The sequence below is a fragment of the Xenopus tropicalis genome, chromosome 5 (assembly GCF_000004195.4).
Source record: "Xenopus tropicalis strain Nigerian chromosome 5, UCB_Xtro_10.0, whole genome shotgun sequence".
NCBI lineage: Eukaryota > Metazoa > Chordata > Amphibia > Anura > Pipidae > Xenopus > Xenopus tropicalis.
In genome coordinates, this window is record NC_030681.2 from 57,860,090 (window position 1) to 57,884,610 (window position 24,521).

Genomic DNA, 24,521 nt, shown 5'->3' on the forward strand with positions numbered 1-24,521 from the left:
GAAAATGATTAAGTAGAAGAGGGTAGGAAAAAAGGAGAGAATAAATGACAAAGTGCTAAAAGATGAGATGTGAGAAAGGGCAGAGGGTGGACAGAGGAGCATAAGGACCAGAATGCTAAAGGGGCATGAAAGTGGGACAGTAAGTCTGGGAAACAGAAGAAAAGCAAGGATGGGTTGGGAAGGAGAGTGGTGAAGAGTATTTTGTGTTGTTTTAGGTTTGGCCCTCCAGCTTCTTCAACTTTGTGAATGGGTATATATATTACACTGCAACAATACACTTTGTTGTATTTGGGATATGAAGCAAAAGTATGTACCAAAAGTGGCAATACAGGCAATGCTGAAAAAGGAGAGAAAGGGCATAAGGTTGTAGAAGAAACAAATGCATAATTGTATTGAGGCTTTTCAGTTTGATAGGTTGGAGTGGAAAGATATATTTACTCATGTTGGATTATGTAGTTTGGAAAAATATATGGATTTACGGGTTATTTGTGCTGTTTGGGGGTCTTTGTAATGTTAGATGGTCTTGCAATATACACAACGTCAGAGTGCTGTGTTTGCAGGAGCTGAATTGCTGGCAGAGAAAATTCATATGCACTATTTTCATTTTAGGGACCCTACATGCCACATTTGGGCACCTAACTGTTTAGATGGAAATAGAAAAATGGTTTTGCTTTAAAGCGGGCTCATAACAATGTTTGTGGCATATTTTTGGTACGCCATGTGTAGCACAACATGTGTAGCACGCCAAAACACACGGGGTTGGGGGGAGGGGGTGCGCGCTTCAGGTGCAGAGGCGAGGTGGCCGACCGGGTTGCCTAGGGTGCCAGGCGGCTCGGCCCACCCCTACTGATACACCTTGTACACTATGTGCAAGTACAGTAATAGTTTTAATAGCATTTACATGCATGCAAAATAGTACCCAGCTTTGCAATTTGCATGTGCACTTGCCTTTGTAAATAAGCCTTCTGGTCCTGCACTTTCTATAAAAGGACCCATTTGTTAGAACCAGATTTCCATTAGATAAATAGGGGGTTATGTTATATAAGGTCCATAGTTTTATTGGTCACCTGTTTACAAGCAAACATTTTATTGATTGCTGTTAAGTAACTAGAAAAACTTTGTGCCTTGCATTACATATTAAGAATTGTTGATTTGTCTAGACTTGTCTAAAGCTATGTTCTAAGATATGTAAAATGTTGTTATTTTGTGTCCGGTAAGTACAGTGTTTGTCAAGATAATGAATTATTGTTTTTACATAACAGATCAACAATTGAATGCTGTGCAGCAAGGACATGGCTGTGAAGAGTCCAAGGAGTCCTTCCTATGCTCAGGTTCCTTAAATGAAAACAAGTTTTCATTTCCTCCAGGGTATGTATATTTTACTGTCCTATTCAGATCTATAATAAGTTACTGTATCTTATTTGTGATCTTACATCACAGAAGCATTAATTTGCTATTCAAATATAAAATGCCACTCATTTTGGAATTCTGGATAAGGTATAATAAGTATATAATAAGTATATATATAAAAAAAAGTATATATAAGTATATATAAAAAGTAAGTATAAAAAGTATATAATAAGTATATAATAAGTATATATAAAAAAAAGTATATATAAGTATATATAAAAAGTATATAATAAGTATATAATAAGGTATAATATAAGCTGAATAGTACAAGGTGCAGTGTTAGATAGGGCAACAAATAAGATTTTACTAATGACAAAGGTAATGTATAGAAGAAAGGCTTAAATTGGATGAATTAAAGTTCTTGGTTGTAAGCTGAAACAAAGGCCTTTCCAGATAATAATTTGAAAAATATTAGAGCTCATGTAAAATGGCTAGTGTAGTGCTGGGAACTAAAATAACTACAAAATAAAAAAAGGCATTCAGAAAGTTGTTTTTGCTCCTTTAAACTGATCATGTATGGCCACCATAAACCCATATATGGCAAAGACCCACCTGAAGAAGTTTCATGTAACATGCGTTTTACCAAACTGCACGAGAAAGGCCAAAATATATATATTACAGGAAGGACCAGTAGTCTGAATGAACTTTTAACGTGATTTATTAAATAATACTTTGTGAAATGCTTTGTCAGATGCAGCATCATATTAAGTAAATAAGAAGGGACTGGATCGTAGGATGCATTGTAAGTGCTCGTCCTAACTATAAATACATGTTACATAGTTACATAGTTACATAGGGTTGAAAAAAGACCAGTGTCCATCAAGTTCAACCCATCCAAGTAAACCCAGCACACTTAACCCACACCTACCAATCTATACACTCACATACATAAACTATAAATACAACCACTAGTACTAACTGTAGATATTAGTATCACAATAGCCTTGGATATTCTGATTGTTCAAGAACTCATCTAGGCCCCTCTTAAAGGCATTAACAGAATCTGCCATTACCACATCTCTAGGAAGGGCATTCCACAACCTTACTGCCCTCACCGTGAAAAACCACCTACGCTGCTTCAAATGGAAGCTCCGTTCCTCTAATCTAAAGGGGTGACCTCTGGTGCGTTGATTGTTTTTATGGGAAAAAAGAACATCCCCCATCTGCCTATAATCCCCTCTACTTCCAGAGAAAACAACCTCAACCTCGACAGTCTCACCTCATAGTTTAAATCTTCCATCCCCTTAACCAGTTTAGTTGCACGTCTCTGCACTCTCTCCAGCTCATTAATATCCTTCTTAAGGACTGGAGCCCAAAACTGCACTGCATACTCAAGGTGAGGCCTTACCAGGGACAAATGTGTAACTTTTGTCCTGTGTCTGTAACCTATGCTCTGTTGGAGGGAGGTATTGGCTTATCAGTTGTTTATATAATTGGCAAGGAGCATGTGGCTCTCTCTTTGATTTCCACATGTTTACAGGGTAACCCTTTTGAAATAAAAAAATAACAAAAGTGGTATAAAGGTGACACCTTTATTGGCTAACTAAGATAACCATAGCAAGCTTTCAGAACATTTTAGTTCCTTTTTCAAGCTGAAAGGAACTAAAATGTTCTGAAAGCTTGCTATGGTTATCTTAGTTTGCCAATAAAGGTGTCACCTTTATACCACTTTTGTTATTTTTTATTTCAAAAGGGTTACCCTGTAAACATTTTGACCTGCTAGCACGGTACATCACCTTTTCTTTGATTTCCACATAATACCAGGGGGTGAATTTGCTGGCAGGAGCAATAGGGGTGTGTGCTGTAGGTGTGGCCTCTCCGATAACCCTTCCCCCCCCCCCCCCGCTTATAACTTTTCAGTGTCGGAGGGGAACAAGGAGGGGCCACATCACTAGAAAAATCAAAATTCCAGTTTAAGAGTTTTGGTAACGACTAGGTGTTGCTGCCAGAGTGCAATAAATGGCACTTTGCACACTGCATTGGGCATTGTAAATCAGCGCTATATTCTTTCCAAAACAGAAGTCAAGAAAAATAAATAACAAAACAGAAAAAGATCAGTTGTTGTTTCTCCTTTGACCTTTATTTTATTTTACCAAAGTGTTAAGTTCTCCTTTGACCATTATTTTTGACTGGATCTCTATCAAAAGAAATAAAATGATGTAAGAAATTTTGCACAAAGAAGGATTTAATTGAGAGAGCCTGTGCTATTGTTTTTCTATACATGGTTTCTGAACTAAGCCTAAAATAAGGCAGCTTGTGTTTTCTGTCAAAAATAAGCTTGTTTATGTCTCCATGCAGGCAAACAACACCATCTACACTAACTGGTAAAGTCAATCAACTTGAAGTGATTCTCAGACAGCTGCAGACAGACCTTCTTAAAGTAAGTTAAAGACTTTAAAACATTCTTAAACAATACCGGGGGTCATTAAAAAAGCCTGCGCAAATTTGCACCTGGACAGTATCCCATGGCAACCAACCAGATGTTTGCTGTTACTGTTCTACTGGCAGGTGGCTGAAAAAGCTAGTCACTGATTGGATGCTATGGGATACTGCCCAGATGCAAATTTGAACAGCGTTTATAAATGAGCCTAACGCTTTTCTCATTTTTTCTTTATTTGGGGGACTGTCAGTTATTTTCCCTTTAATTCTGAATTGTTACTGTAATTAAAATTTTACTCTATTGTATATTTAATTTGCTTCACAAATAGTCATAGTTTACTATTTAACATATGTTTAGTAAATACCTTCAACAAAACTGCACTGACTAACACAGTCAGCAATGTATTTGTGGGGCGAGCATCAGGTCTTTGTGCTCTGAGAGTGTTCATCATTTCTGAGGTATAAGGTATAATCACTCAAAGGTGTTAAAATGCACATCCATTTCCCACCAGCACAACATTAATTTTGTTGCACAATTACACTGAAATTCTAAGAGGAAAGTGCTGCATGGGGGGAACTGGCAAATTGCCCCTTTTTTGCATTTTGCACTAATAAATAAACAAAACCCTCTGTGTATTTTTTTATGTGTTAAATTTTTAAATCAAAATGTGTTTAAATTTTTAAATCAAAATGTTTTCTGTATTTCTGTATTAACAGGAAAAGGAAGACAAAGCAATGCTACAGGCAGAAGTACACCATTTGCGTCAGTATAATATGAGGCTACAAGAGCAGTCTTTAACAGCATCAGCACAGCTGAGAAAATTTACTGAATGGTTTTTCAATTCAGTTGAGAAAAGGTCATAATACCCTCTGATCCTGCAGCGTTTTTTAAAAAAATGGCAATATCTTCAATAGATTTTTAATTTAGAAACGTATTTTTATAAGTCAATGTTTTGACAGAAGGAAATGTGGAAAATCACATTTTCCCAAAACATGAGAATATGTCAGCATAAGATGAATGTAATACCTGACAGTAGTGATGAGCGAATTTACCATAAAAAAAATTGTAAAATGCATTGAAGTCAATAGACAACAAATTAAATAATGGTCGACAGTGTTTTTTATGTGCAAAAAAAATTTTTTAATGTGTGAATTTTTTCTTATGCACGCAACTTTTTTTTTTTTTTCTTACTCCAATGGCCATTTTTCTCCATTTCTGCTGCACAACAATTTTTTTTACTCATGCAACTTTTTTTTTACTCATGCAACTTTTTTTTTTACTCATGCAACTTTTTTTTTTACTCATGCAACTTTTTTTTTACTCATGCAACTTTTTTCTCACTCCATTAAAGTCAATGGGTGTTTTTTCTCTGCAAATTATTTGGCGCAGCAAATTTTTGCTGCAGTTTGATGAAAAAAATTTGCAGATGGCAAATTGCCTGATTTCGCTGTGAATCTACGTCTGGTGAAAAAATTTGCTCATCACTACCTGACAGCTTTTTGACAGTTAACTATTTATTACTTTTCGTGTACTACTTACACTAGTACTAGAATATACACTAGTAACCATCTTGTTTGGCCTTTGAAGATTGTATTTAATGATTTCCTTAAACAGAACTGATTTGACAGAACACATACAGAACAAAACCCATTTATCCAAACTTACATTTAATGGTGCTCAATGTTTTTGTATGCACAGTAGTTAAATGTCATTCATGTTGTCATAGCAATAATAAATGTAATTTATAGAGATAGTCTAGACTGTTTCATTGGAGAAGTTGCCAGAACACGTTGAACTGAATATTTGTTAATTTGTAAGAGGAAATAAAGTTCTGCATACTGCTCTTTTTTTAATACATGCATTCTGAAGGGATATTTTTACTTTCCACCTTTAATGGAGAAATATATATATATATATATATATATATACACACACACAAAAACAAAAGTATTGGCACCTGTGGACTTTTTTCCAAATAATCTACTAATGGTTGATTGATTTTTTGCAATACATGTTTGAAGTTGACAAAAATGAGGATTCCACTATTCCTTGTTCCCTATTCAAATAATTAAATTATCAGTTATTCTATACAGAACTGAATATATTCTTTTAGATCTGAAGAGATGACTCAAATAACAAAATAATTGGTAACACACCCTTTGGAAAGACTAAGTGCAATAAACTGCTTCCAGTAGCTATGCATGAGCGTGTTTTAATCTCTTTGAAACTACTCTCTTTTTATGCCTTTTCCCAACTGCAGTTTTTGGATCACAGAGAGCACCATCTAAATGGTGCCATGAATCTTTTCCAACCCATTTTAGGATTCCTGTGTGGAATAAAACAATGCTTGTTTAGTAATATTTTCCATTATTTGTGTTGTTCACTCATGTTATTTTTAACACATAACTGGCACAAGTGGTGCGTTATTTGTAAAAAAAAAAATCAAGGGTATCAATATTGCTGTCAATTTACTGTGTGTGTGTGTGTATATTATATTTCTTCCCTATTAACAACAACATTCATTCTTACTAGCCGGGACCTAATTACAGTTGTGCAATTTAAAAATAATAATTTCAAATTACATTTAAGTAATAATAAGAATGAAAAAGCAATGTCATTTATATTTGTATTTTCCTTCTATTTAAAATAATTTAATCTAAAAGTTGCAGTTTGAAAATCAGCAGTATTAAAGTATGTAGTTTGCTTAAATTGTTAGACCACCAACACAACAGCTCTAAACGAAAGCTGCTGACCCAAAAGCCCAGTATTAGCAATATAAAACTACTAATATCTTTAAAACAACATAAAAATGTAAATATCAAAATTCTCAAAGAAAGCATTCCAAGGCAAATGTACATTTTTCTTCATAATTTTTCTTGAATGCCTTTTAATAGAAAATAACTGAATAACCCTATATTGTATATAAAGTTGCACAAGAAATGTATGTTATCGGTGCACATGCTATGTTATTTAATATTAAATAGGCAATTTGGGACAAAAATGTTTTTGAATCAACTTTCCTGTTACTTTCACTAAAAAAAAACAGATAGATATAGGTAACAATTAGTGATGAGTGTATCTTGTCTTTTGCTTTGCCAAAAAAATTTACAACTTCTTTTGTGGCCACTGGTCTATGGGTGTTTTTTCACTCATCACTGTTTGCCATGGTTCTTTCATTTTTGTTCAAAATACACAAAAATACTGGCACAAGAAGACTTAAGCAGGATGAACCCTGCTATTTTATTAGTTGTAAACATGATTTGCTACAATTAAAATAGCAGGGTTCATCCTCAGGCCCGGATTTGTAGCGAGGCCACAAAGGCCTCGGGCGTAGGGCGGCACATATTTAGGGGTATGCCGCCCGCCGCAAACAAATTTTGACAGTTCGCTCCCATATGGAGCAATGGGGACTGCTCCCCACAGCTCCGTATTGGAGTATAAATGCCTGCGCATGCGTGCTTGAGGCAGCGCGGGGGGGGAAGAGATGTTCGGGGATATTGTTCCCGCGTTTGCGCATGTGCGAGGGGGGGTGGCCTCGGGGCGCCTGGATTTGAAATCCGGCGCTGTTCATCCTGCTTAAATAAGTCCTGTTGTGCCAGTATTTTTGCATATTTTGGAACATAGTGGAGGGTGCCAAAGCTTCTCTAAACATTGTGCACCAGGCGGAACATACATGATAAGGTGAGGGTGTGCTGGTGAGTGTGGATTGGCTTGCATTTTTGTTGCACCAGAAACCGTTTTATCCAAACGTAGCATTAATATTATTTTCTATATATTACACAATGATGTTACATGTATAGTTTCAAGACAGAGAATATAACAACTTATTTAAATGATCAAAAAATATTGTTGCAGGTGCTATATTTACAATACATGTATAGGCTGGTTAATTTATAGATAGACAGTATGAATAAATGTAAAGTGGACCTTTCTGCAAATGCACCTTTGATAGGATTATGTATAAAATTACTGCAATAAATTTTAGCCAAGTTTGCAATACACTTTGTGTGTAGTAGTGTATATTTTGATCTAAATAAAGTCCCTTTACTTTATTATGTTCATTTGGCCTTATTTATTACATATATTATCTTGAAAAGAAAATCCTAACACATTCATAGCTTTTTTTTTGAAGAGGCTAAAGGTGGCAATATATGGAAAGCTAAGTGCTCACAGCCTGAAAGTATGATTTCACCATCCAGGCAGAGGATTTACACCCAGCCTATTTTCCATATGAACAGCTTGCTTTTATCTTAAACTCTTCCAGCACCAAAGAACATAGAGGGGCAGATTTATCAAAGTGTGACATATTAGACCTCACCACAGAAAAATTCACCCACTTTCTATTCATTCCTGTGGGATTTTTGAAGTGTGTTTATCAATGGGTAAAATTTAGGGGCAGATTTATCAAAACACGAGTTCGAATCCCGAATGGGAAAAAATCGGATTGGAAAGAAAATTTCTGAAGATCGCAAATATCACAAAAATGCTTACGAAAAATCGTATTGGTGACCCGAAAGTCACTAAATTTTTGTCCCGAACGATTGTAAACAGCGGCAAAACTGATCCAAATTTTTCACGCTAAAACTACGAACAAGTCACAAAAGTGCCGAAAAAGTCGCGCAAGCTTTGAAAATATATTGCAAGGTACAAAAAAGTTGAGGAAAATACGATTGGACTGATCAATCGAATGCTCGTGTTCATGGATAAGTAAATGTGCCCCTTATAGTTCACTGTTTTATAAATATTCTTCTAAAAATCCCATAGGAATTAATAGAAAGTGATTTTTTTCTGTGGTGAGGTCTAATTCCACTTTGCTAAATCTGCCTCCCAATGTACATTTTGTGGATAGAAGGCTGTAAGTGCCATAGATCCTACATCAGTGGTTAATGTGTTTTGACCAGACCCCTCCTGCCCCGAAAATAAATTTAAGGCCTCCCCTGTGCAATGTGTTCTCAGAGCTGGGAAGACAGGCAGAAAAGAGTAGGATGGAGCCATACAGCAGACCCCGGCCCTCTTCCATGGGGTCCCCCACGCGGTTCCTTGGTCTGCTGTGTGGTATAATGGGTGAATCTGTACAGCAATGGTTAACCTGCAAATCGTGTAACCCTTCACAGCCCAGCGGTAAGCACAAACCCCCTGACTTGCATGCATGGATTCTGTTCTTAAAGGAACAGTAACACCAAAAAATGAAATTGTATAAAAGTAATAACAATAAAATGTACTGTTGCCCTGCATTGCTACAACTGGTGTGTTTGCCTCAGAAAGACTACTATAGTTTATATAAGTTAGCTGCTGTGTAGCCATGGGGGCAGCCATTCAAAGGAGAAAAGGCACAGGTTACTTAGCAGATAACAGACAAACCCCATTATATGGGGCTTATCTACTAGTTATCTGCTGTATAACCTGTGCCTTATCTCCTTTTTTCCAGCTTGAATAGCTGCCCCCATGGCTACACAGCAGCTTATTTATATAGTAGCAAAAACACCATTTTTTTTTTTTGCAGAGCAACAGCACATTATATTTTAATTACTTTAAAACTCTTTAATTTTTTGATGTTACTGTTCCTTTAAGCTAGTCTTTCTTACTACTACCATGGCCTTTAGGACAGATCGATGTGTTTTGCTGTACGGGCAGTTTTTTTTCTGTGCAGTGAAGGAGTCACTAGTAACACCTATACTCATACCTTCTTATGTTGTATGCTCTCACAAAGCCTATAAAAACCCTGTGATGTCTTTGTTCTGTAGTTCTGACCCTTGACTTTGTTTAGAACCTACGTATGTGTCAAATAAACCTTACCTTTATACCTCAAGTGACTTTTGGTATCAGAATTTTCCATAACAATGGTATGTTCTCCCACAATTTCTGAAAAGGGAGTGAAAGAGAATCTTTTATATTATTTTAGTCATTTACTGCATTTTTAGCCATTTTATTGCATGTTCAGATCTGCATAGCTGACCTAGACCTTGTTTAGGTCCATAAAACTTATCTAGCCTTGTGAAAATATTAAAACTGCAATGCTGACCACAATTGCATGGCAAAAAAAAGATTGCTTTCATCAGATTTTTGAGAATTTGGGTGATTTCATTGCATTCTGTATTGTTCTTGATAACTTGCTTTTGCCTGTGAACATTTTATACAAAGGTTTGTAATCTTATGCATACTGGCCATCAAACTGTTTAGAAGAGCCCAACACTCATATTTATCTTGGCATCTAATGATATGAGTGACAGATAGATGCTGCCAAAATACTTGGATTTTTTCAGAAGTGCTAATTTTGTGATAGTATAAGAAAAAAGGAAGTGTCCATTGTGTTACTTAAAAAAGAGCCACCAGCGATTACAGGTTTGTCATGTTTGTGAGAGTCTGCTAAAATAAAATGCTTCTGATGTTCATTGCATCTATGTGTACCCCATGTAGTACTGAGCTCAGCTGCCACAGGAGGCCCCCTTACAAGCAAATAAGATAAGAAGACATCACTTGACTGCTGTAAGACGTTGCTTAGCAATGTTAGTAGCAATAAAATCAGTTTGTGTCACTCATATAAGCCCTGCCCTTACAACAGTTGGCTACAATTTATCATCCCTTGAGTTTCTCTTCTGGGTGATGTGCACTGCAGTCTTGAATGAGATTTTTCACCACTGATATTGTTAGCAAGCTTGACTGCAATGTGATTTCATTTAGGCCAGTGACCTGACCAATCAGAGGAAACTAAAACTCTATCTGAGCTGCTCACAGGCTCATATACTGCATTTTTATCCGCTCACAATGTACTATATCATTGTTTTTCAGCCAGCTTCTGGATTTCTTCTCACAAATGCAGGTTATCCTTAGGGCTAAGTCAGACCTAGCATGCAGTCTGCTTCTTCCTGTCTGGATTTTGTAGGCAAGCGGAGTGTAGTGGTGCGTATGCCAGATCTGTCTTTTTTTCCTTATATTGCTGTTGTAAGGCATTTTGGTGTTCTCTCTTCAGCTCCCCAAGCTCCTATTCCCTGTACAGCGATCACTCACAGATTTCCCTCTTTTCACATGTGGTGACTCAATGTCAGCACCTTTTCAGCCTGTGTGAACACAGCCCCAATTATTCTTTAAAGCATTGTAATAAGCAGAGCAATTTTGTTCTCCAATATTCACAAGATATATTACTGAAGGAGATATAGTCCAGAGAGAGGGGCTAAACTAATAAACTGCATGGAAGTTATCAGAAAGGATGGTTAATATATAGTTTTCCAGGGTAAACAAAAAGTTTTCTTTTGGAAATGTTTGTAAAGCAAAAGAGCACAAGTTGTTTCTTTGGAAGTTAACACAAATTAGTTGCAAAATTCAGCATGAATTGTTAATGAAATATGGTACAACATCAGCTGACAGAGCATTACAAAACTTCACTGTGCTTACTGTGAACCACTATTTGTCCTGCTTTATTTGAAAATTCTGTTCTTCAAGTTTAAAGTGGCCTCTTTTCCTTTCATCTTTTCTGAGTGAATAAAGACCCCTTGCTATCTGTATACAATGTTCTTTAATATTCTATATTTGTAAAAGATTATCACATCCCTTTGCTTGCACCTCTTCTGCAGTGAAAATAAGCCCAATATGACATTGGGGAGAGGGGCAGCACACAGCAAGCAAAGTTGTAAAAAAGTGTTTAGTAAAAAGATTTTGTTTTAAGTACATTTTTAGATATATACCAAAGATATGTGACCAGAAAGCATGCTCTAAACCAATACTGATATGCACCTGAGTTGCTTTCTAGAAATAGTAAAACAAGTCAATATTGTTAATATTGTCAGGGTTAGAATCAGTCATTCAGTACATTTTACAGTGTGTGCACTTACATTACCATGCTGTGCAATGCATGGCAACCCACTTCAAACATTAGTAAGACTTGGAATGTTGGTATGTGTGAATCAAGTATAAGCCACATTTCTATATAAATTTGTTTCTGATCTTGACCTCTGGCATTATCAGGTATCAGCCACATTTAAATTCCAGTTTTATCCTGATACCTGATCCTGAACTCTGACATTATCAATTGTCAGGATCAGATGTCAGACATTTTTTCTAATTCAGTTTGTTCAGGGGTCAGGATGACTGTTAAGAGTTAACTTATAATGCAGTGTACAGTGTGAGTCTCAGAAGTGGATATAAACTGTCTTCTATTTTTATCTACGACATGTTGCTGGGCCATTAAAACGTGGTCAACCTCTATGGTGATTGCCAAATATTATTAGTCAGTTTTGAAAGTGCTTATCAGTTAATGCACCATGTATAGCAGTGCATCAGAAGATAAAACATTCAGATTGGACAGATCAACAGCAAAATTGACCTCAAGTTGACATACATGTCCAGGCACATGCCATGTGCTATGTTCAGGTGGTAGAGGTAGCATAATTATGAGATTTATTTGTGGTTAAGAGATTGATGCATGAAGGACAGCTTTGGGTTTTTGGACAAATGAGTTGATTTTCCTATCCGCTACAGGCCCTTTGCCAGGGATGGACTTTGTCTTGATGTTTATGCTGTAACTTTTTGAGAGAGAGAAAGGCTAAAAGGTTGGAGGAGATTTTAAACATGGCAGTGAGAAGTCTTGTGGAAGGTTAGGTGAGGATTTGGGTATAGTAAAGACATGGGTCTAGTAGTACATAGTAAGTACATTAAGCAAGATTCGATTTGAACACAAATTGGAGAAAAGCCAATGTAATTTCAATATATAAAAATAGATAACGACCTTAGCCTGACTATTACAGGCCTGTAAGTCTGACATTTGTTGCTATTTGAAGATTTGTTCAGGTATGACGGATTATATTTTGGAGAATTACATTATAATCAACATGGCTTTATGTAGGATAGACAAAATTGAATACCATTTTATATTAAGGTAAGTAGAAACTTTAACAGTGGGAATGCAGAAGATGTGGTCTGTTTGTATTTTTAATCAGAGCTACATAGACATTTGCTTTTTAAAGTGTTAGCAATACTGTTTGTAGGTGAATAGAAAACTGGCTTCAGCATTGTGTACAGAGGGAGGTTGTCAATGAAACAGTCTCTTCTTGGAGAAGAGTTCTTAATGTGTTCTGTATTGATCTAGCTTTAATATTTTGCATTAATCACTTAGGGGAGAGTATTGCAACAATTTATCTGTTACAATAATTACCTCTTCTGATGACACAAAACTATGCAGGCCTATTAATTCTATCCAGAATGTGGCATCCTTTCCTGAAGATCTTGACAAACTGGTAGACTGAGCATTTAAGAGACAGTTGACATTCAGTGTTGATAAATGCTGATAATAAAGGTTATGCATTTGGCATACAAAAATATGACATTAAGTTAAACATGTAATAAGACCTATGGGAAACTTGTGGATTATAAACTTTATAAGCTGTAGCAGCAAAAAATTTCAATCAGCAGAAGTAAGAACTAGCAATGTTTTGTCCCGTATTAAAATGGGTAAAGATTCCCCCTCTGCGGCAAACTAGAGAGGCTTCAGATGGGGTTTTTTTTTGCCTTCCTCTGGATCAACTAGCAGTTAGGCAGGTTATATATAGGCGTTATGGTTGAACTATGTATGTCTTTTTTCAACCTTACTTACTATGTTACTATGTAGATTCACAGGAGGAGAGGGTTGAATTTCCCCTTTACAGAGCACTGGTAAGACCCCATCTAGAATATGCAGCGCAATTTTGGTCTCAGACTGAATAGAGAAAGACCAAAAAAAGAGCTACTAAGGTGAAAAGGGGTATGGAATGTCTTTATTAGAAAAGGTTGGCTAAGTTGGACTTGTTTATGCACTTAAGGGGGGAATGATTACTTTGTATAATATACAAAGGTACAATATTATAAACTCTCTGAAGTTTTATTTACCAGTAAACTCTTCCAATGTACACAAGGGCATCAGTTCAGATTAGAAGAAAGGAGGGTCTAAAAATGCGTAAAAGATTTTCTCCCTGATGCTGTTGTATTGACAGACTTATTACAAAGTGTTGGATTGCTTTTTAGGGGCTGTGACACGTGGGGAGATTAGTCGCCGTGTGACAAATCTCCCTTGTTGTGGGCAACTAATCTCCTCAAAATGCCATCCCACCGGTGAGAATGTACATCGCCAGTGGGATGGCATACGCAGCGTGGCGATTTGCCCCGTCTGTCACAGCCCTAGAAAGTGAGCAAATACCTACAGGTAGTTACTGGAGTTAACTAAGGACAAAGTTCATCCTGGGACTGGTCTAATTACCCTCTTGGTAATTAGAAAGAATTTTGCTGATTTAGTCTTGCAAAGATTTATTTTGCTTGAGTATGTATTCCCACTGTTTTATGCCATTGTTGTAGTTTCTGGAACACTTGTCCTATGAAGCTTGTAATCATCGTGTCTATCTCTTTTAGATTACTGTAGTTTAGATTGTAATAGCTCATTCTGCAATACATCTATTTTTACTTGCAGCTCTGTTAGTAGTTATTTAAAGTCCTCTTATGGGAACGCTATTTTAATCTCACTTTCTAGTAAAGACATTACTTATGCTGTTTTATAAAGAGCTGGCTACAAGTGATCAGTAAAATAGATCGAGAGAGCATTGATTAAAGATTTGATACAGGGGAAAAATACAGTCAGCTGCACAAAAATAATATCCCCAAAAATGTCCCCCTTTTTACTGTAGCACTGGTTTCTTGTCTAAAGCCTGTGGGTTGGTCAATACTGTGACCTTAGGTGCATGAATAGAAACTACATTATGTATTAGGCTATAGGCTAAATGCCTACCCTTATTTAAGTGCTAGTTTTCCAGTACTGTTTACTGTTATCCTTGCACAACACAGTTTTTTAAATTCAAATTTAAGATTTGTCTCAACTAGCTGAATAAGATATTTTCTAAATATAATCAATTAAAAATTAAATTCTGTGCCATTTTTAAGTAATCAAATCACTCTTCCCTATTTCCCTGTAGGCATCTCTCTTTATTCTTTTCTCATGCAGGAGCTAGTCAGATTTTGACTGACAGGTCTAATACTGCTTTTGGAGGTGGTGCTTCTTTTGCCTAGAAGATGTATTAGAACGCTACTGTAATATAACGAACTCCAACAGGTCTCTCTACATGCAGGATTTTTGCTTAAGTCAGTTATTTTATTTGTCCTGGAATCAGTTATTTGAGTTAGCTCTAATATCAGCTAGGAAAGAGTGCACCACCTAAAACATACAGTAATACATCCAAATGTCAATCAAAATATGACTCCTACATGAAGAGAAAATGAAGAGACAGATGCTGGTGGGGTGGGAAATAACGAAGAGAAACTTGATTTTTTCAGAAACAATACCGAATTTTTGTAATTGTATTTAAAATGTTGTTAGTTCAGTATAATGAAGCTTATATTATATTAAAGGGATACTGTCATGATTTTTATGGTATATTTTTTATTTCTAAATTACACTGTTTACATAGCAAACAATTCACTCTACCATTTAAAAATTTATGCTTGAACCAACAAATGTGTTTTTATAAGTTGTAATATTGGTGTGTAGGCATTGGGAGTCTGAGCTTTCAGAAGGAGCCAGCACTACACATTAAAACTGCTGGACTTGGATTTCTTACAACTGAGTGCTATTTTGATATCTACTGGGAGCTACTATCTTACTACCTTTCCATTGTTCTGCTGGGAGGGTGGTGATATCACTCCAATTTGCAGCTCAGCAGTAAAGTGTGACTGAAGTTTATCAGAGCACAGGTCACATGGCTGTGGGGCCCTGGGAAATGAAGAATATGGCTAGCCCCATGTGAAATTTCAAAACTAAATATAAAAAAATCTGTGTTTATGAAAAACGGATTTGAAAGGATTCTGCTGGAGAAGCGATATTAATGTTTTGAAAAAAACATGACTATTCTTTAAGCTGATGTTATAAAATGCCTATCTTAAGCAACAATTCTAGGTCTTCATTTTTCTATTATCTATATTTTTCAATTATTTTCCTTCTTCTTCTACCTCTTCCAATTTTTAAATGATGGTTATTGAACCCAGTAGCCAAACTATTGCTCTGTGAAGCTACAATTTTATTATATTGTTTATTGCTCCATTTTCTATTATGTTTCTGGCCAGGCCCGGATTTGTGGCACAGGCTTGGGCCTAGGGCGGCACAAACTTAGGGGCGGCATGCTGCCCCAGCTGACCTGAAATTTTTGTGTACATACGGAGCAATGTACACATGCACGCGCGGGGGAGGGTGTTGTCTCGAATGCACATGCATGAGCTAGCGGGGAGGGGGGTGCAAATGGGGGTGGCCACGGGCCACCTCAACAGCAAATCCGCCGCTGTTTATGGCCATCCTCTCTGCTGTTTATTTTACAGCCTCTCATTCAAATGACTGCCTGGTTGCTAGGGTAAATTTGACCCAAGTAATCAGATAGCTGCTGAAATCACAAACTGCAGAGCTGCCAAACAAAAAATATAATTAATCAAAAAGCACAAAAAATAAAAAAATAAAGAACAATTACAAATGGTCAGAATATCATTGTCATCATTCTTAAAGTTTATGTAAAGTTCCAGAGAAAATACAGAAGCACCTATATTTTGACATAAAAGAAACTTAGCTTCTTAGCTGTTTTATGATGAAAGGGTGGTTCACTCAACTCCCTCCCCACCCCAAATATTGATGTCTGTCACAAGTATCCATAGCTTATAAAAATGGCTACAAGCATACACATAAGTGTTTATGTTTTCTCTATGTGCTATCACTATAACTTTTTGAATATTACTTTTTAACTCTACTCCACCTTTAAGAACCCTTTCCCCCCTAAGTCAAAACTGTACAGCAAACCATATTACAGTATTTTGTTGGGACAGGTGGTTAGAGTTTTCCATCAATTTATTTTCACACTAGGTAACAGGAGTGCTTAAAAACGCTAGCATTTATATTAGACAATTTCTAGCAATTATTTTAGACTAATTTCCAAAGAAGATGTGTGTTTGCATAAACACATGGGACTGACATGAGGGGAAAGGAAAAGTACAAGAAACCACAAGATGCCGCCCAAATGCAGCAGATGTTAAAACACATTTAGTCCTCCCTCCCCTGGCCCCTCCAACCAAAACCATCTTCTGCTGCCCCTGGTACAGGGTTAAGTTTATACCAGTTTTTCTTAATCGGAAAGCGTTGTTCCATAGGAGCAAATAAAGACAACTTTCAGTTGCAGTATAATGTTTGTTTTACAAAGATGTATTTCCATCTGAAAATCATTTTAAACTGCTACTACCACTGGTAGAACATAGCCCTTAATGCAAATAAGAGACTGCATGGTAAATCTCATGTGAGTTTGGAATTTCAGCATGGTCCTATTGGTAAAGGGCACCTTAGAAAAGAATATAGTCTTTTAAGTCATGCATTTTACATGTGATTCTGTGAAGTATTATCATAGTATTTAAAAATGACCTAAGTTAAAGTTGAAATGGCCCCTGTAGGGCTCCTGTAAATGTTGTTGAATGTACATTAATATTGGATAAAAAAAGAGAGATTTCCTCGAGTATAACACATTTAGCAAATATACTGTATATCTCTGTCTAACTATCTATCTGCACATGTATACACACACCCCATAGATAAAATAATGGCAGAAAGGCTAGAGGCTGGCTATGGTGATAGGGTTAATTTGTTTATAAGGTAGGGTTGATATAGTGTGTTTCAACCCTTTCTCCTTGTAGATTGTAAGTTCTTTTTGGGCAGGGTTCTCTTCACCTCTTACTCCGTGTGTCCAGTGTATGAAACCCACTTATTGTACAGCTCTGTGGAATATGTTGGCGCTTTATAAATAAATGTTAATAATAATACTAATAATAATATAGCGGCAAAAAGAGGCTGCCATGTTGCATCATCTGTGTGCCCCCCCCCACACACCTGTCTGCTGCTTTAACTGCTTACTTTTGTGTAAGCTTTAAATGGTATCAGTACTGAGATTGACTGGCCACACCTCGGTTTCAGATTCAGGCTGTTTAAACATGTAATCGAACCTTTTAGTCTCTGCATTGTTCACCCCCTGCATTGTTCACACCTCAGGCTCAGACTGCAGGCCCCCACATTGTTCACCTGTTCACACCTCAGACAGGCTGTAGGAGCAGTGCCAGCATTGTGTCAATGTATTTATTACATGACCTATGCTACCTCTGGGTATGACACACTAAGGCAGAATAGGGCAGGCAGAGCATGGCACACACAGTGAAGTTGGGGCAGGTAGAGTAGGGCACACACAGGCAGCACATGGCAGGCAGAGTATGGCACATGTAGGCAGCAGGGCCGGCCTTACCAACTGCGGGGCCCAATTGAAACCATTTTTGCGGGGCCCCCTTAGTACATTGTGAATTATGCTTAGTACAGGGGGAATCCCTATGCTGCCATAGTTTTATAGTTTTTCAGGCTGTTCCTGCTGAATTGTGCTTAATACATGCACACCTCCCAACATTTAAAAAATGTAAATAGGTATAAAAAGCTCTGTCGCGTGTAGCATGGCAAAAAAATGTTTTTGCCATGCCCATGGAAAGAATGCAATTTGCCCTGCAGTGTACTTCCATTCCCTGACTCATCCAACACTAGCAGAACAGAGCAGCACTGACCAGCTTTCATGTAGCCATCATATGGAGCAAACTCAGGGACTGTTCCTGCTGAATTGTGCTTAGTACAGGGCAATCCCTATGCTGGTATAGTTTTATGGTATCTCTCTGTACAGGCCAGGGCCGGAACTAGGGGTAGGCAGAAGAGGCAGCTGCCTAGGGCGCAATGATTAGGGGGCGCCAGGCAGAAGCCTCTGCTGCCTACCACTAGTTCCCCTACTTTGCCATTGCCCCCGCCACTAATGACAAGCAGCGGGGGCAATGACCCACGGCATCGCACCCCCCCCGAACTGCGCATGCGCGCCAACGGAGGGGGCGGGGCGTATGAGGTGGCCGACCAGGTTGCCTAGGGCGCCCGGACGGCTTGACCCACCCCTGGTACAGGCTATGAGCAAACTTAGGGGGCTGTTCCTGCTGAATTGCGCTTAGTATAGGGGAATCCCTATGTGCCATAGTTTTATGGTATCTCTCTGTACAGGCTATGAGCAAACTTAGCAAAAAAAAAATTTCTGGGCCCCCCTCCTCCCACACCCTGCCCCCAATGTCCCCACCCCCAGTGACCTCTCCCATCAGTACAAAGGACACAGATATTGGTAGCCAGGGCCCCCATTAAAACATTGGTAGCCACCCAAGGCCCCCCAAAACATTGCTGGTCCTCCCCCAGTGTCCTTATACTATGGCCCGCTCCTTCCTGCTTCCCCACTCCCCCCCCAACATGCTCCAGCTCCCCCCCAAGCATCCTCCAGCTCCCCCAACTCTCCCCCCAGCATCCACCAACTCTCCCCCCAGCATCCTCCAGCTCTCCCCCAGGCATCCTCCAGCTCCCCCAACTCTCCCCCCAGCACCTCCAGCTCTCCCCCAGGCATCCTCCAGCTCCCTTAACTCTCCCCCCAGCATCCTCCAGCTCCCCCAACTCTCCCCTCAGCATCCTCCAGCTCTCCCAACTCTCCCCCCAGCATCCTCCGGCTCCCCCAACTCTCCCCCCAGCATCCTCCAGCTCCCTCAACTCTCTCCCAGGTGTCCTCCAGCTCCCCCAACTCTCTCCCAGGTGTCCTCCAGCTCCCCCAACTCTCCCCCAGCATCCTCCAGCTCTCCCCCAGCATCCTCCAGCTTCCCCAACTCTCCCCCAACATCCTCCAGCTCCCTCAACTCTCTCCCAGGTGTCCTCCAGCTCCCCCAACTCTCCCCCCAGCATCCTCCAGCTCCCTTAACTCTCCCCCAGCATCCTCCAGCTCTCCCCCAGCATCCTCCGGCTCCCCCAACTCTCCCCCCAGCATCCCCCAGCTCCCTCAACTCTCTCCCAGGTGTCCTCCAGCTTCCCCAACTCTCCCCCAGCATCCTCCAGCTCCCTCAACTCTCTCCCAGGTGTCCTCCAGCCCCCCCAACTCTCCTCCCAGCATCCCCCAACTCTCCCCAAGCATCCTCCAGCTCCCCCAACTCTCCCCCCAGCATGCTCCAGCTCCCTAAACTCTCCCCTAGGCGTCCTCCAGCTCCCCCAACTCTCCTCCCCGCATCCCTCAACTCTCCCCCAAGCGTCCTCCAGCTCCCCCAACTCCCCCCCCCAGAATCCCCCAACTCTCCCCCAAGTGTCCTCCAGCTCCCCCAACTCTCCATCCAACAGCTCAACTCAACTCTACCCCCAGCGCTACCTGCTTCATCCTGCTCTTGCTCAGCGTCCCCCTGCTCCACCTCCAGCTGTCCACTGCTGCTTGCATCCTCCGGCTCACTGCTTCCTCACTTTTAAAGGTTGCCCCCCCCGTGCTTACTGATGTCAAATGTACGCACAGGGGGCGACCAATCAAATTACCCACTGACCACCAATGAAAAGGCTCGTCATTTTTTAAAGGGGGCTAAAAAAAAAGAGAGGTGTATCGTGGCGGGGCCCGATTGCTAGCAATAGGTCCAATCGACCTAGGGCCGGCCCTGGTAGGCAGCATAGGTCAGGCAGAGTATGGCACAAACAGGCAGCATTCTGCCTGCCTGTGTGTGCCATGCTTCCAGAGTGTGCCATGCTCTGCCAGCCCTATACTGCCTGTGTGAGCCATACTCTGCCTGCCCTATGCTGCCTGTCTGTGCCATACTCTGCCTGCCCTATGCTGCCTGTGTGTGCCATACTCTGCCTGCCCTATGCTGCCTGTCTGTGCCATACTCTGCCTGCCCTATACTGCCTGTGTGAGCCATACTCTGCCTGCCCTACGCTGCCTGTGTGTGCCATACTCTGCCTGCCCAATGCTGCCTGTGTGTGCCATGCTCTGCCTGCCCTACCCTGCCTGTGTGTGCCATACTCTGCCTGCCCTACCCTGCCTGTGTGTGCCATACTCTGCCTGCCCTACCCTGCCTGCATGTTCCATACTCTGCCTGCACTATGCTGCCTGTGGGAGGTGAACTTGGCAGGGGTTTGTTCTGGGAGCTTGTTAGAATTTGGAAATAGTCAATATATGGTCCCTAAGGTGTGTAATTAGATGCTGGGGGTTACTGTGCTATCCACAGGGGAGGAGGAGGCATATGGATTTACAGATGTTTCTTAATATGACATAATATAATTCTTTCACATGTATGAAGGGTGAAATCCCTACAGTGAGCACCAACCATTTGGGTTTTTGCTGCGCTACCACCATTAATGTGGGTATGGTCTTAAAAGCTCTTGTGATACCATGCATGTGGTTAGAAGTGGGTGTGGCTTAAAAAGGGGGAGTGGTCAACACTCATTTCCATGATCGGCCCTCCACCATGTAGGCCAGGAAAATTCCGTTCCTTGGTACCACAAAAGTTTGACAGCACTGATCTATTGGTACTGTGGTTGAAAGAAATAGCCAGTCAAAATTAGCTTTCTATAGCCAGTGGGAGGAACAGTTTTCTGCAGGTCTCCCAGTTGCCAAATGTGGCACCTGTGGGGTGCAGTCACTTGGCTCAAATAGCTCAAACTTAATATTTATCCCTACAAAAACACACACGTGGTGGATAAAATACTGAAAATAACTTACAACATACTGATATTTAGTAGTCTATAAGAACTGGAAGTCTTTACCTTCAGAACAGTTTTAGTGCTGTCATACGAGCGCTCAGCCATGTGAGGGCTATTAGAAAATTCAATGAGCAAAAAAATACTGAATTAAAACTAAATATTCTGATGTGACCAAATAATAACTAGAATTTCAGCTTCTGTTCTTTAACAATAAGAAGGGCAGAAAGAACTCAACACTCGATGCACTGTCATCCACACTAATATGCATTGCTCTGTAGCTGAATTTACACTTAAAGCATCATTTGTGTGGCTACACGGGGCATAGCGGGAGCAGAGATCATCCCAAAAATGTGAAAGCAGGAATTTGCAAGCCAATTTCCACTTCCGTTTAGCCGAACACTTGCTGAAGTTGGTAAGTTGTTTGATGAAAACAGGGAAAAAGCAGAAATTTTGAACTTATTTTTCATCTGTCTATACATCTGAGGAGCCAGCTAATGAAGGCTTCCCTTTTTTATACGCCCAGTTCTAGTAATTTAGCTACTGACGCATGGGTCACTCGGGAGGGAATTCAAAAGAGACTTGAACATGTAAAGGTAAAACAAAGGTCCAGGACCGGATGGGATTTAAGCCTCAGGATTCGTTGAGGTCTGGCATGGTGCTGAGAGACGGGTGAATTGCTAATGTGGTGCAGTTATTTATAAAGGGATCCTGCTCTCAGCCTGAAAACTATAGGCCTGTTAGTCTGACATCAGTAATAGGAAAACTTTTGGAAGGGGTAATAAGGGATAGGGTACTTGAATACATTGCAGTTCACAATACTATTAGTTTGTGCCAGCATGGTTTTATGTGTAACAGATCTTGCCAGAATAATTTAGTCGCCTTTTATGAGGAGGTGAGCAGGAACCTCGATGCTGGAATGGCAGTTGATGTCATCTACTTGGACTTTGCTAAAGCGTTTGATACAGTACCTCACAGAAGGTTAATAATCAAATTGAGGAATATTGGCCTAGAACATAATATTTGTAATTGGATAGAGAACTGGCTGAAGGATAGATTACAAAGAGTGGTGGTAAATGGAACATTTTCTAATTGGACCAGTGTGGTTAGTGGAGTACCTCAGGGGTCAGTCCTTGGTCCTTTGGTTCTTAAGTTGTTTATTAATGACCTGGAGGAGGGCATAGAGAGTACTGTTTCTATTTTTGCTGATGACTAGTGATGAGCGAATCTGTTCTGTTTCGCTTCGCCGAAAAATTTGCGAACCATTTAAAAGATCCGCGAAATGGCGAAAATGTCGTGAAAAGGTGAAAATGTCGTGCGACTATTCTTTTGTCACGCGGCTAATATTTTGTCGCCCGCGGCTATTATTTTGTCGCCCGGCTATTCTTTTGTCGCGCGGCTATTCTTTTGTCGCGCGGCTATTCTTTTGACGCCCGCAACTATTCTTTTATGACGCCGGCGACAATTTTTGGACGTGTGCCGAATTTTTCTGCGTCGAATTTTTTCATCCGTTTCGCGAAACAATACGCCAATGGCGAAACGCGGAAATTCGCCGCGAATCCATGCCTGGCGAAACATTTCGCCCATCACTACTGATGACACTAAATTATGAAAAACTATAAGTTCCATGCAGGATGCTGCTGCTTTGCAGTGCGATTTGACAAAATTGGGAAACTGGGCAGCAAATGGAAAATGAGGTTCAATGTTGACAAGTGCAAAGTTATGCATTTTGGTAGAAATAATATAAATGCAAACTATCTACTGAATGGTAGTGTGTTGGGGGTATCCTTAATTGAGAAGGATCTAGGGATTTTTGTAGATAACAAGTTGTCTAATTCCAGGCAGTGTCATTCTGTGGCTACTACAGCAAATAAAGTGGTGTCTTGTATAAAAAAGGGCTGAAAACATAATTTTGTCTCTTTATAGGTCCCTGGTTGCTGTGTTGGTATTTGCAATGTTGTTTGTATACTGATAGGAAATTGGCTAAAGAGGGTGTTTTATCAATGGGACAGTCTATAAATGAAGTAAGGTTCCAAGTGGGGTCCCACAAGGTTATGTATTGGGTCCACTTTTGTTGAATTTTTTCATTACTGACTTGAGGGAAGGGTATTTAAGCAATGCAGGATATGACCTAGCAGGGGGATCAGGGCAAGCTGGCAATCTGGGTGGCTAAGTAACAGATTCAATGGTGATAAAAAACCATGCGGCCACTAGAGAATATCTAAGAAAGTGTCACTGGACAGATAAAGGTTATAGAAGGTATTAGTTATGAAGAAAGACTGACCAAGTTGGGATTGTTTATACTAGAAAAGAGGCGCTTTACCAGAGGGTATCATAACTATGCATTAATGTAAACAGGGACCATACTCTCTGATGCTTCAGTTACAAGTAGTTCCTTTCAGTGGACAAAAGGGCATCCACAGAAATTGGAAGCAAGAAGGTTCTAACTTGAGAAGTGAAAAGGTGACAGTGTATCAGTGTGAGAGCTGTGAAGTTGAGGTATTCTCTGAAGCAGTTGTACTGACAGAAACTTTATTCTGTTGCAAGGCTTTTTACCAAATGAGAAAATACAGGTTTACTGAATAAACTCAGTACATTAGATAAAGGGACTGGCCAGATGGCCAGATTGCTATCTTGGAGTCAGAAAAAAAATATTTCCCATTCTGAGGTGAATTGGAGAGGCTTCAGGTAGGGTATTTTCACCTTCTTCTGAATCAACTAGCAGTTAGGCAGGTTTGGACAAAAGGTACATGGGTGTCTTTTTTCAGCCTGAATTACTATACAAAGTGTATCAACAAGCATAACACCATTCTTTATTGCTTTAACATACCCCACTATGTTTCTCTAAGCAGCTTTGGAGTGTATTTACAGGATTTAGTTGATCTGTACTAGAGGATCAGTAATGACACTGTGCAGGAGTCTCAGGCTATGTAGCCACAGTATTTTTATATGCAATTATTTGACTGAACTTTTAAATGTTGGCCTAGAGGTCTGTGATCCAGAGACAGTTGTTCCTCTTAAATCTTGGTCATGCAACCTTTTTACCAGTATAGACGGATTAATGTCATATGCAAAGTATTTTAAGAGTTCTCCCTATGCAGCCCCAACTCTGTCTTCCGTGGGCTTGGTATTATCAACTCGCGAAATAGATATCCACTGTCAGTCAGTCCTTTTACGGCACCAGCCTCTTTC

The 24,521-nt window shown here is 39.7% G+C and overlaps 1 protein-coding gene across 5 annotated transcripts in view; it reads left to right on the forward strand.

The window, feature by feature from the left end:
* Positions 1-7,842, forward strand: part of sipa1l2 (signal-induced proliferation-associated 1 like 2) — a 130,950-nt gene extending 123,108 nt beyond the window's left edge. For all 5 annotated transcript variants that reach the window (XM_018094269.2, XM_012963665.3, XM_031902979.1 and 2 more), the window contains exons 18-20: positions 1,263-1,368; positions 3,709-3,790; positions 4,507-7,842. In XM_018094269.2, coding sequence (XP_017949758.1) covers positions 1,263-1,368; positions 3,709-3,790; positions 4,507-4,653 — 335 coding nt within the window. In that variant the 3' untranslated portion in view covers positions 4,654-7,842. The remainder of the gene's footprint in view (positions 1-1,262; positions 1,369-3,708; positions 3,791-4,506) is intronic.
* Positions 7,843-24,521: the final 16,679 nt, after the last annotated feature.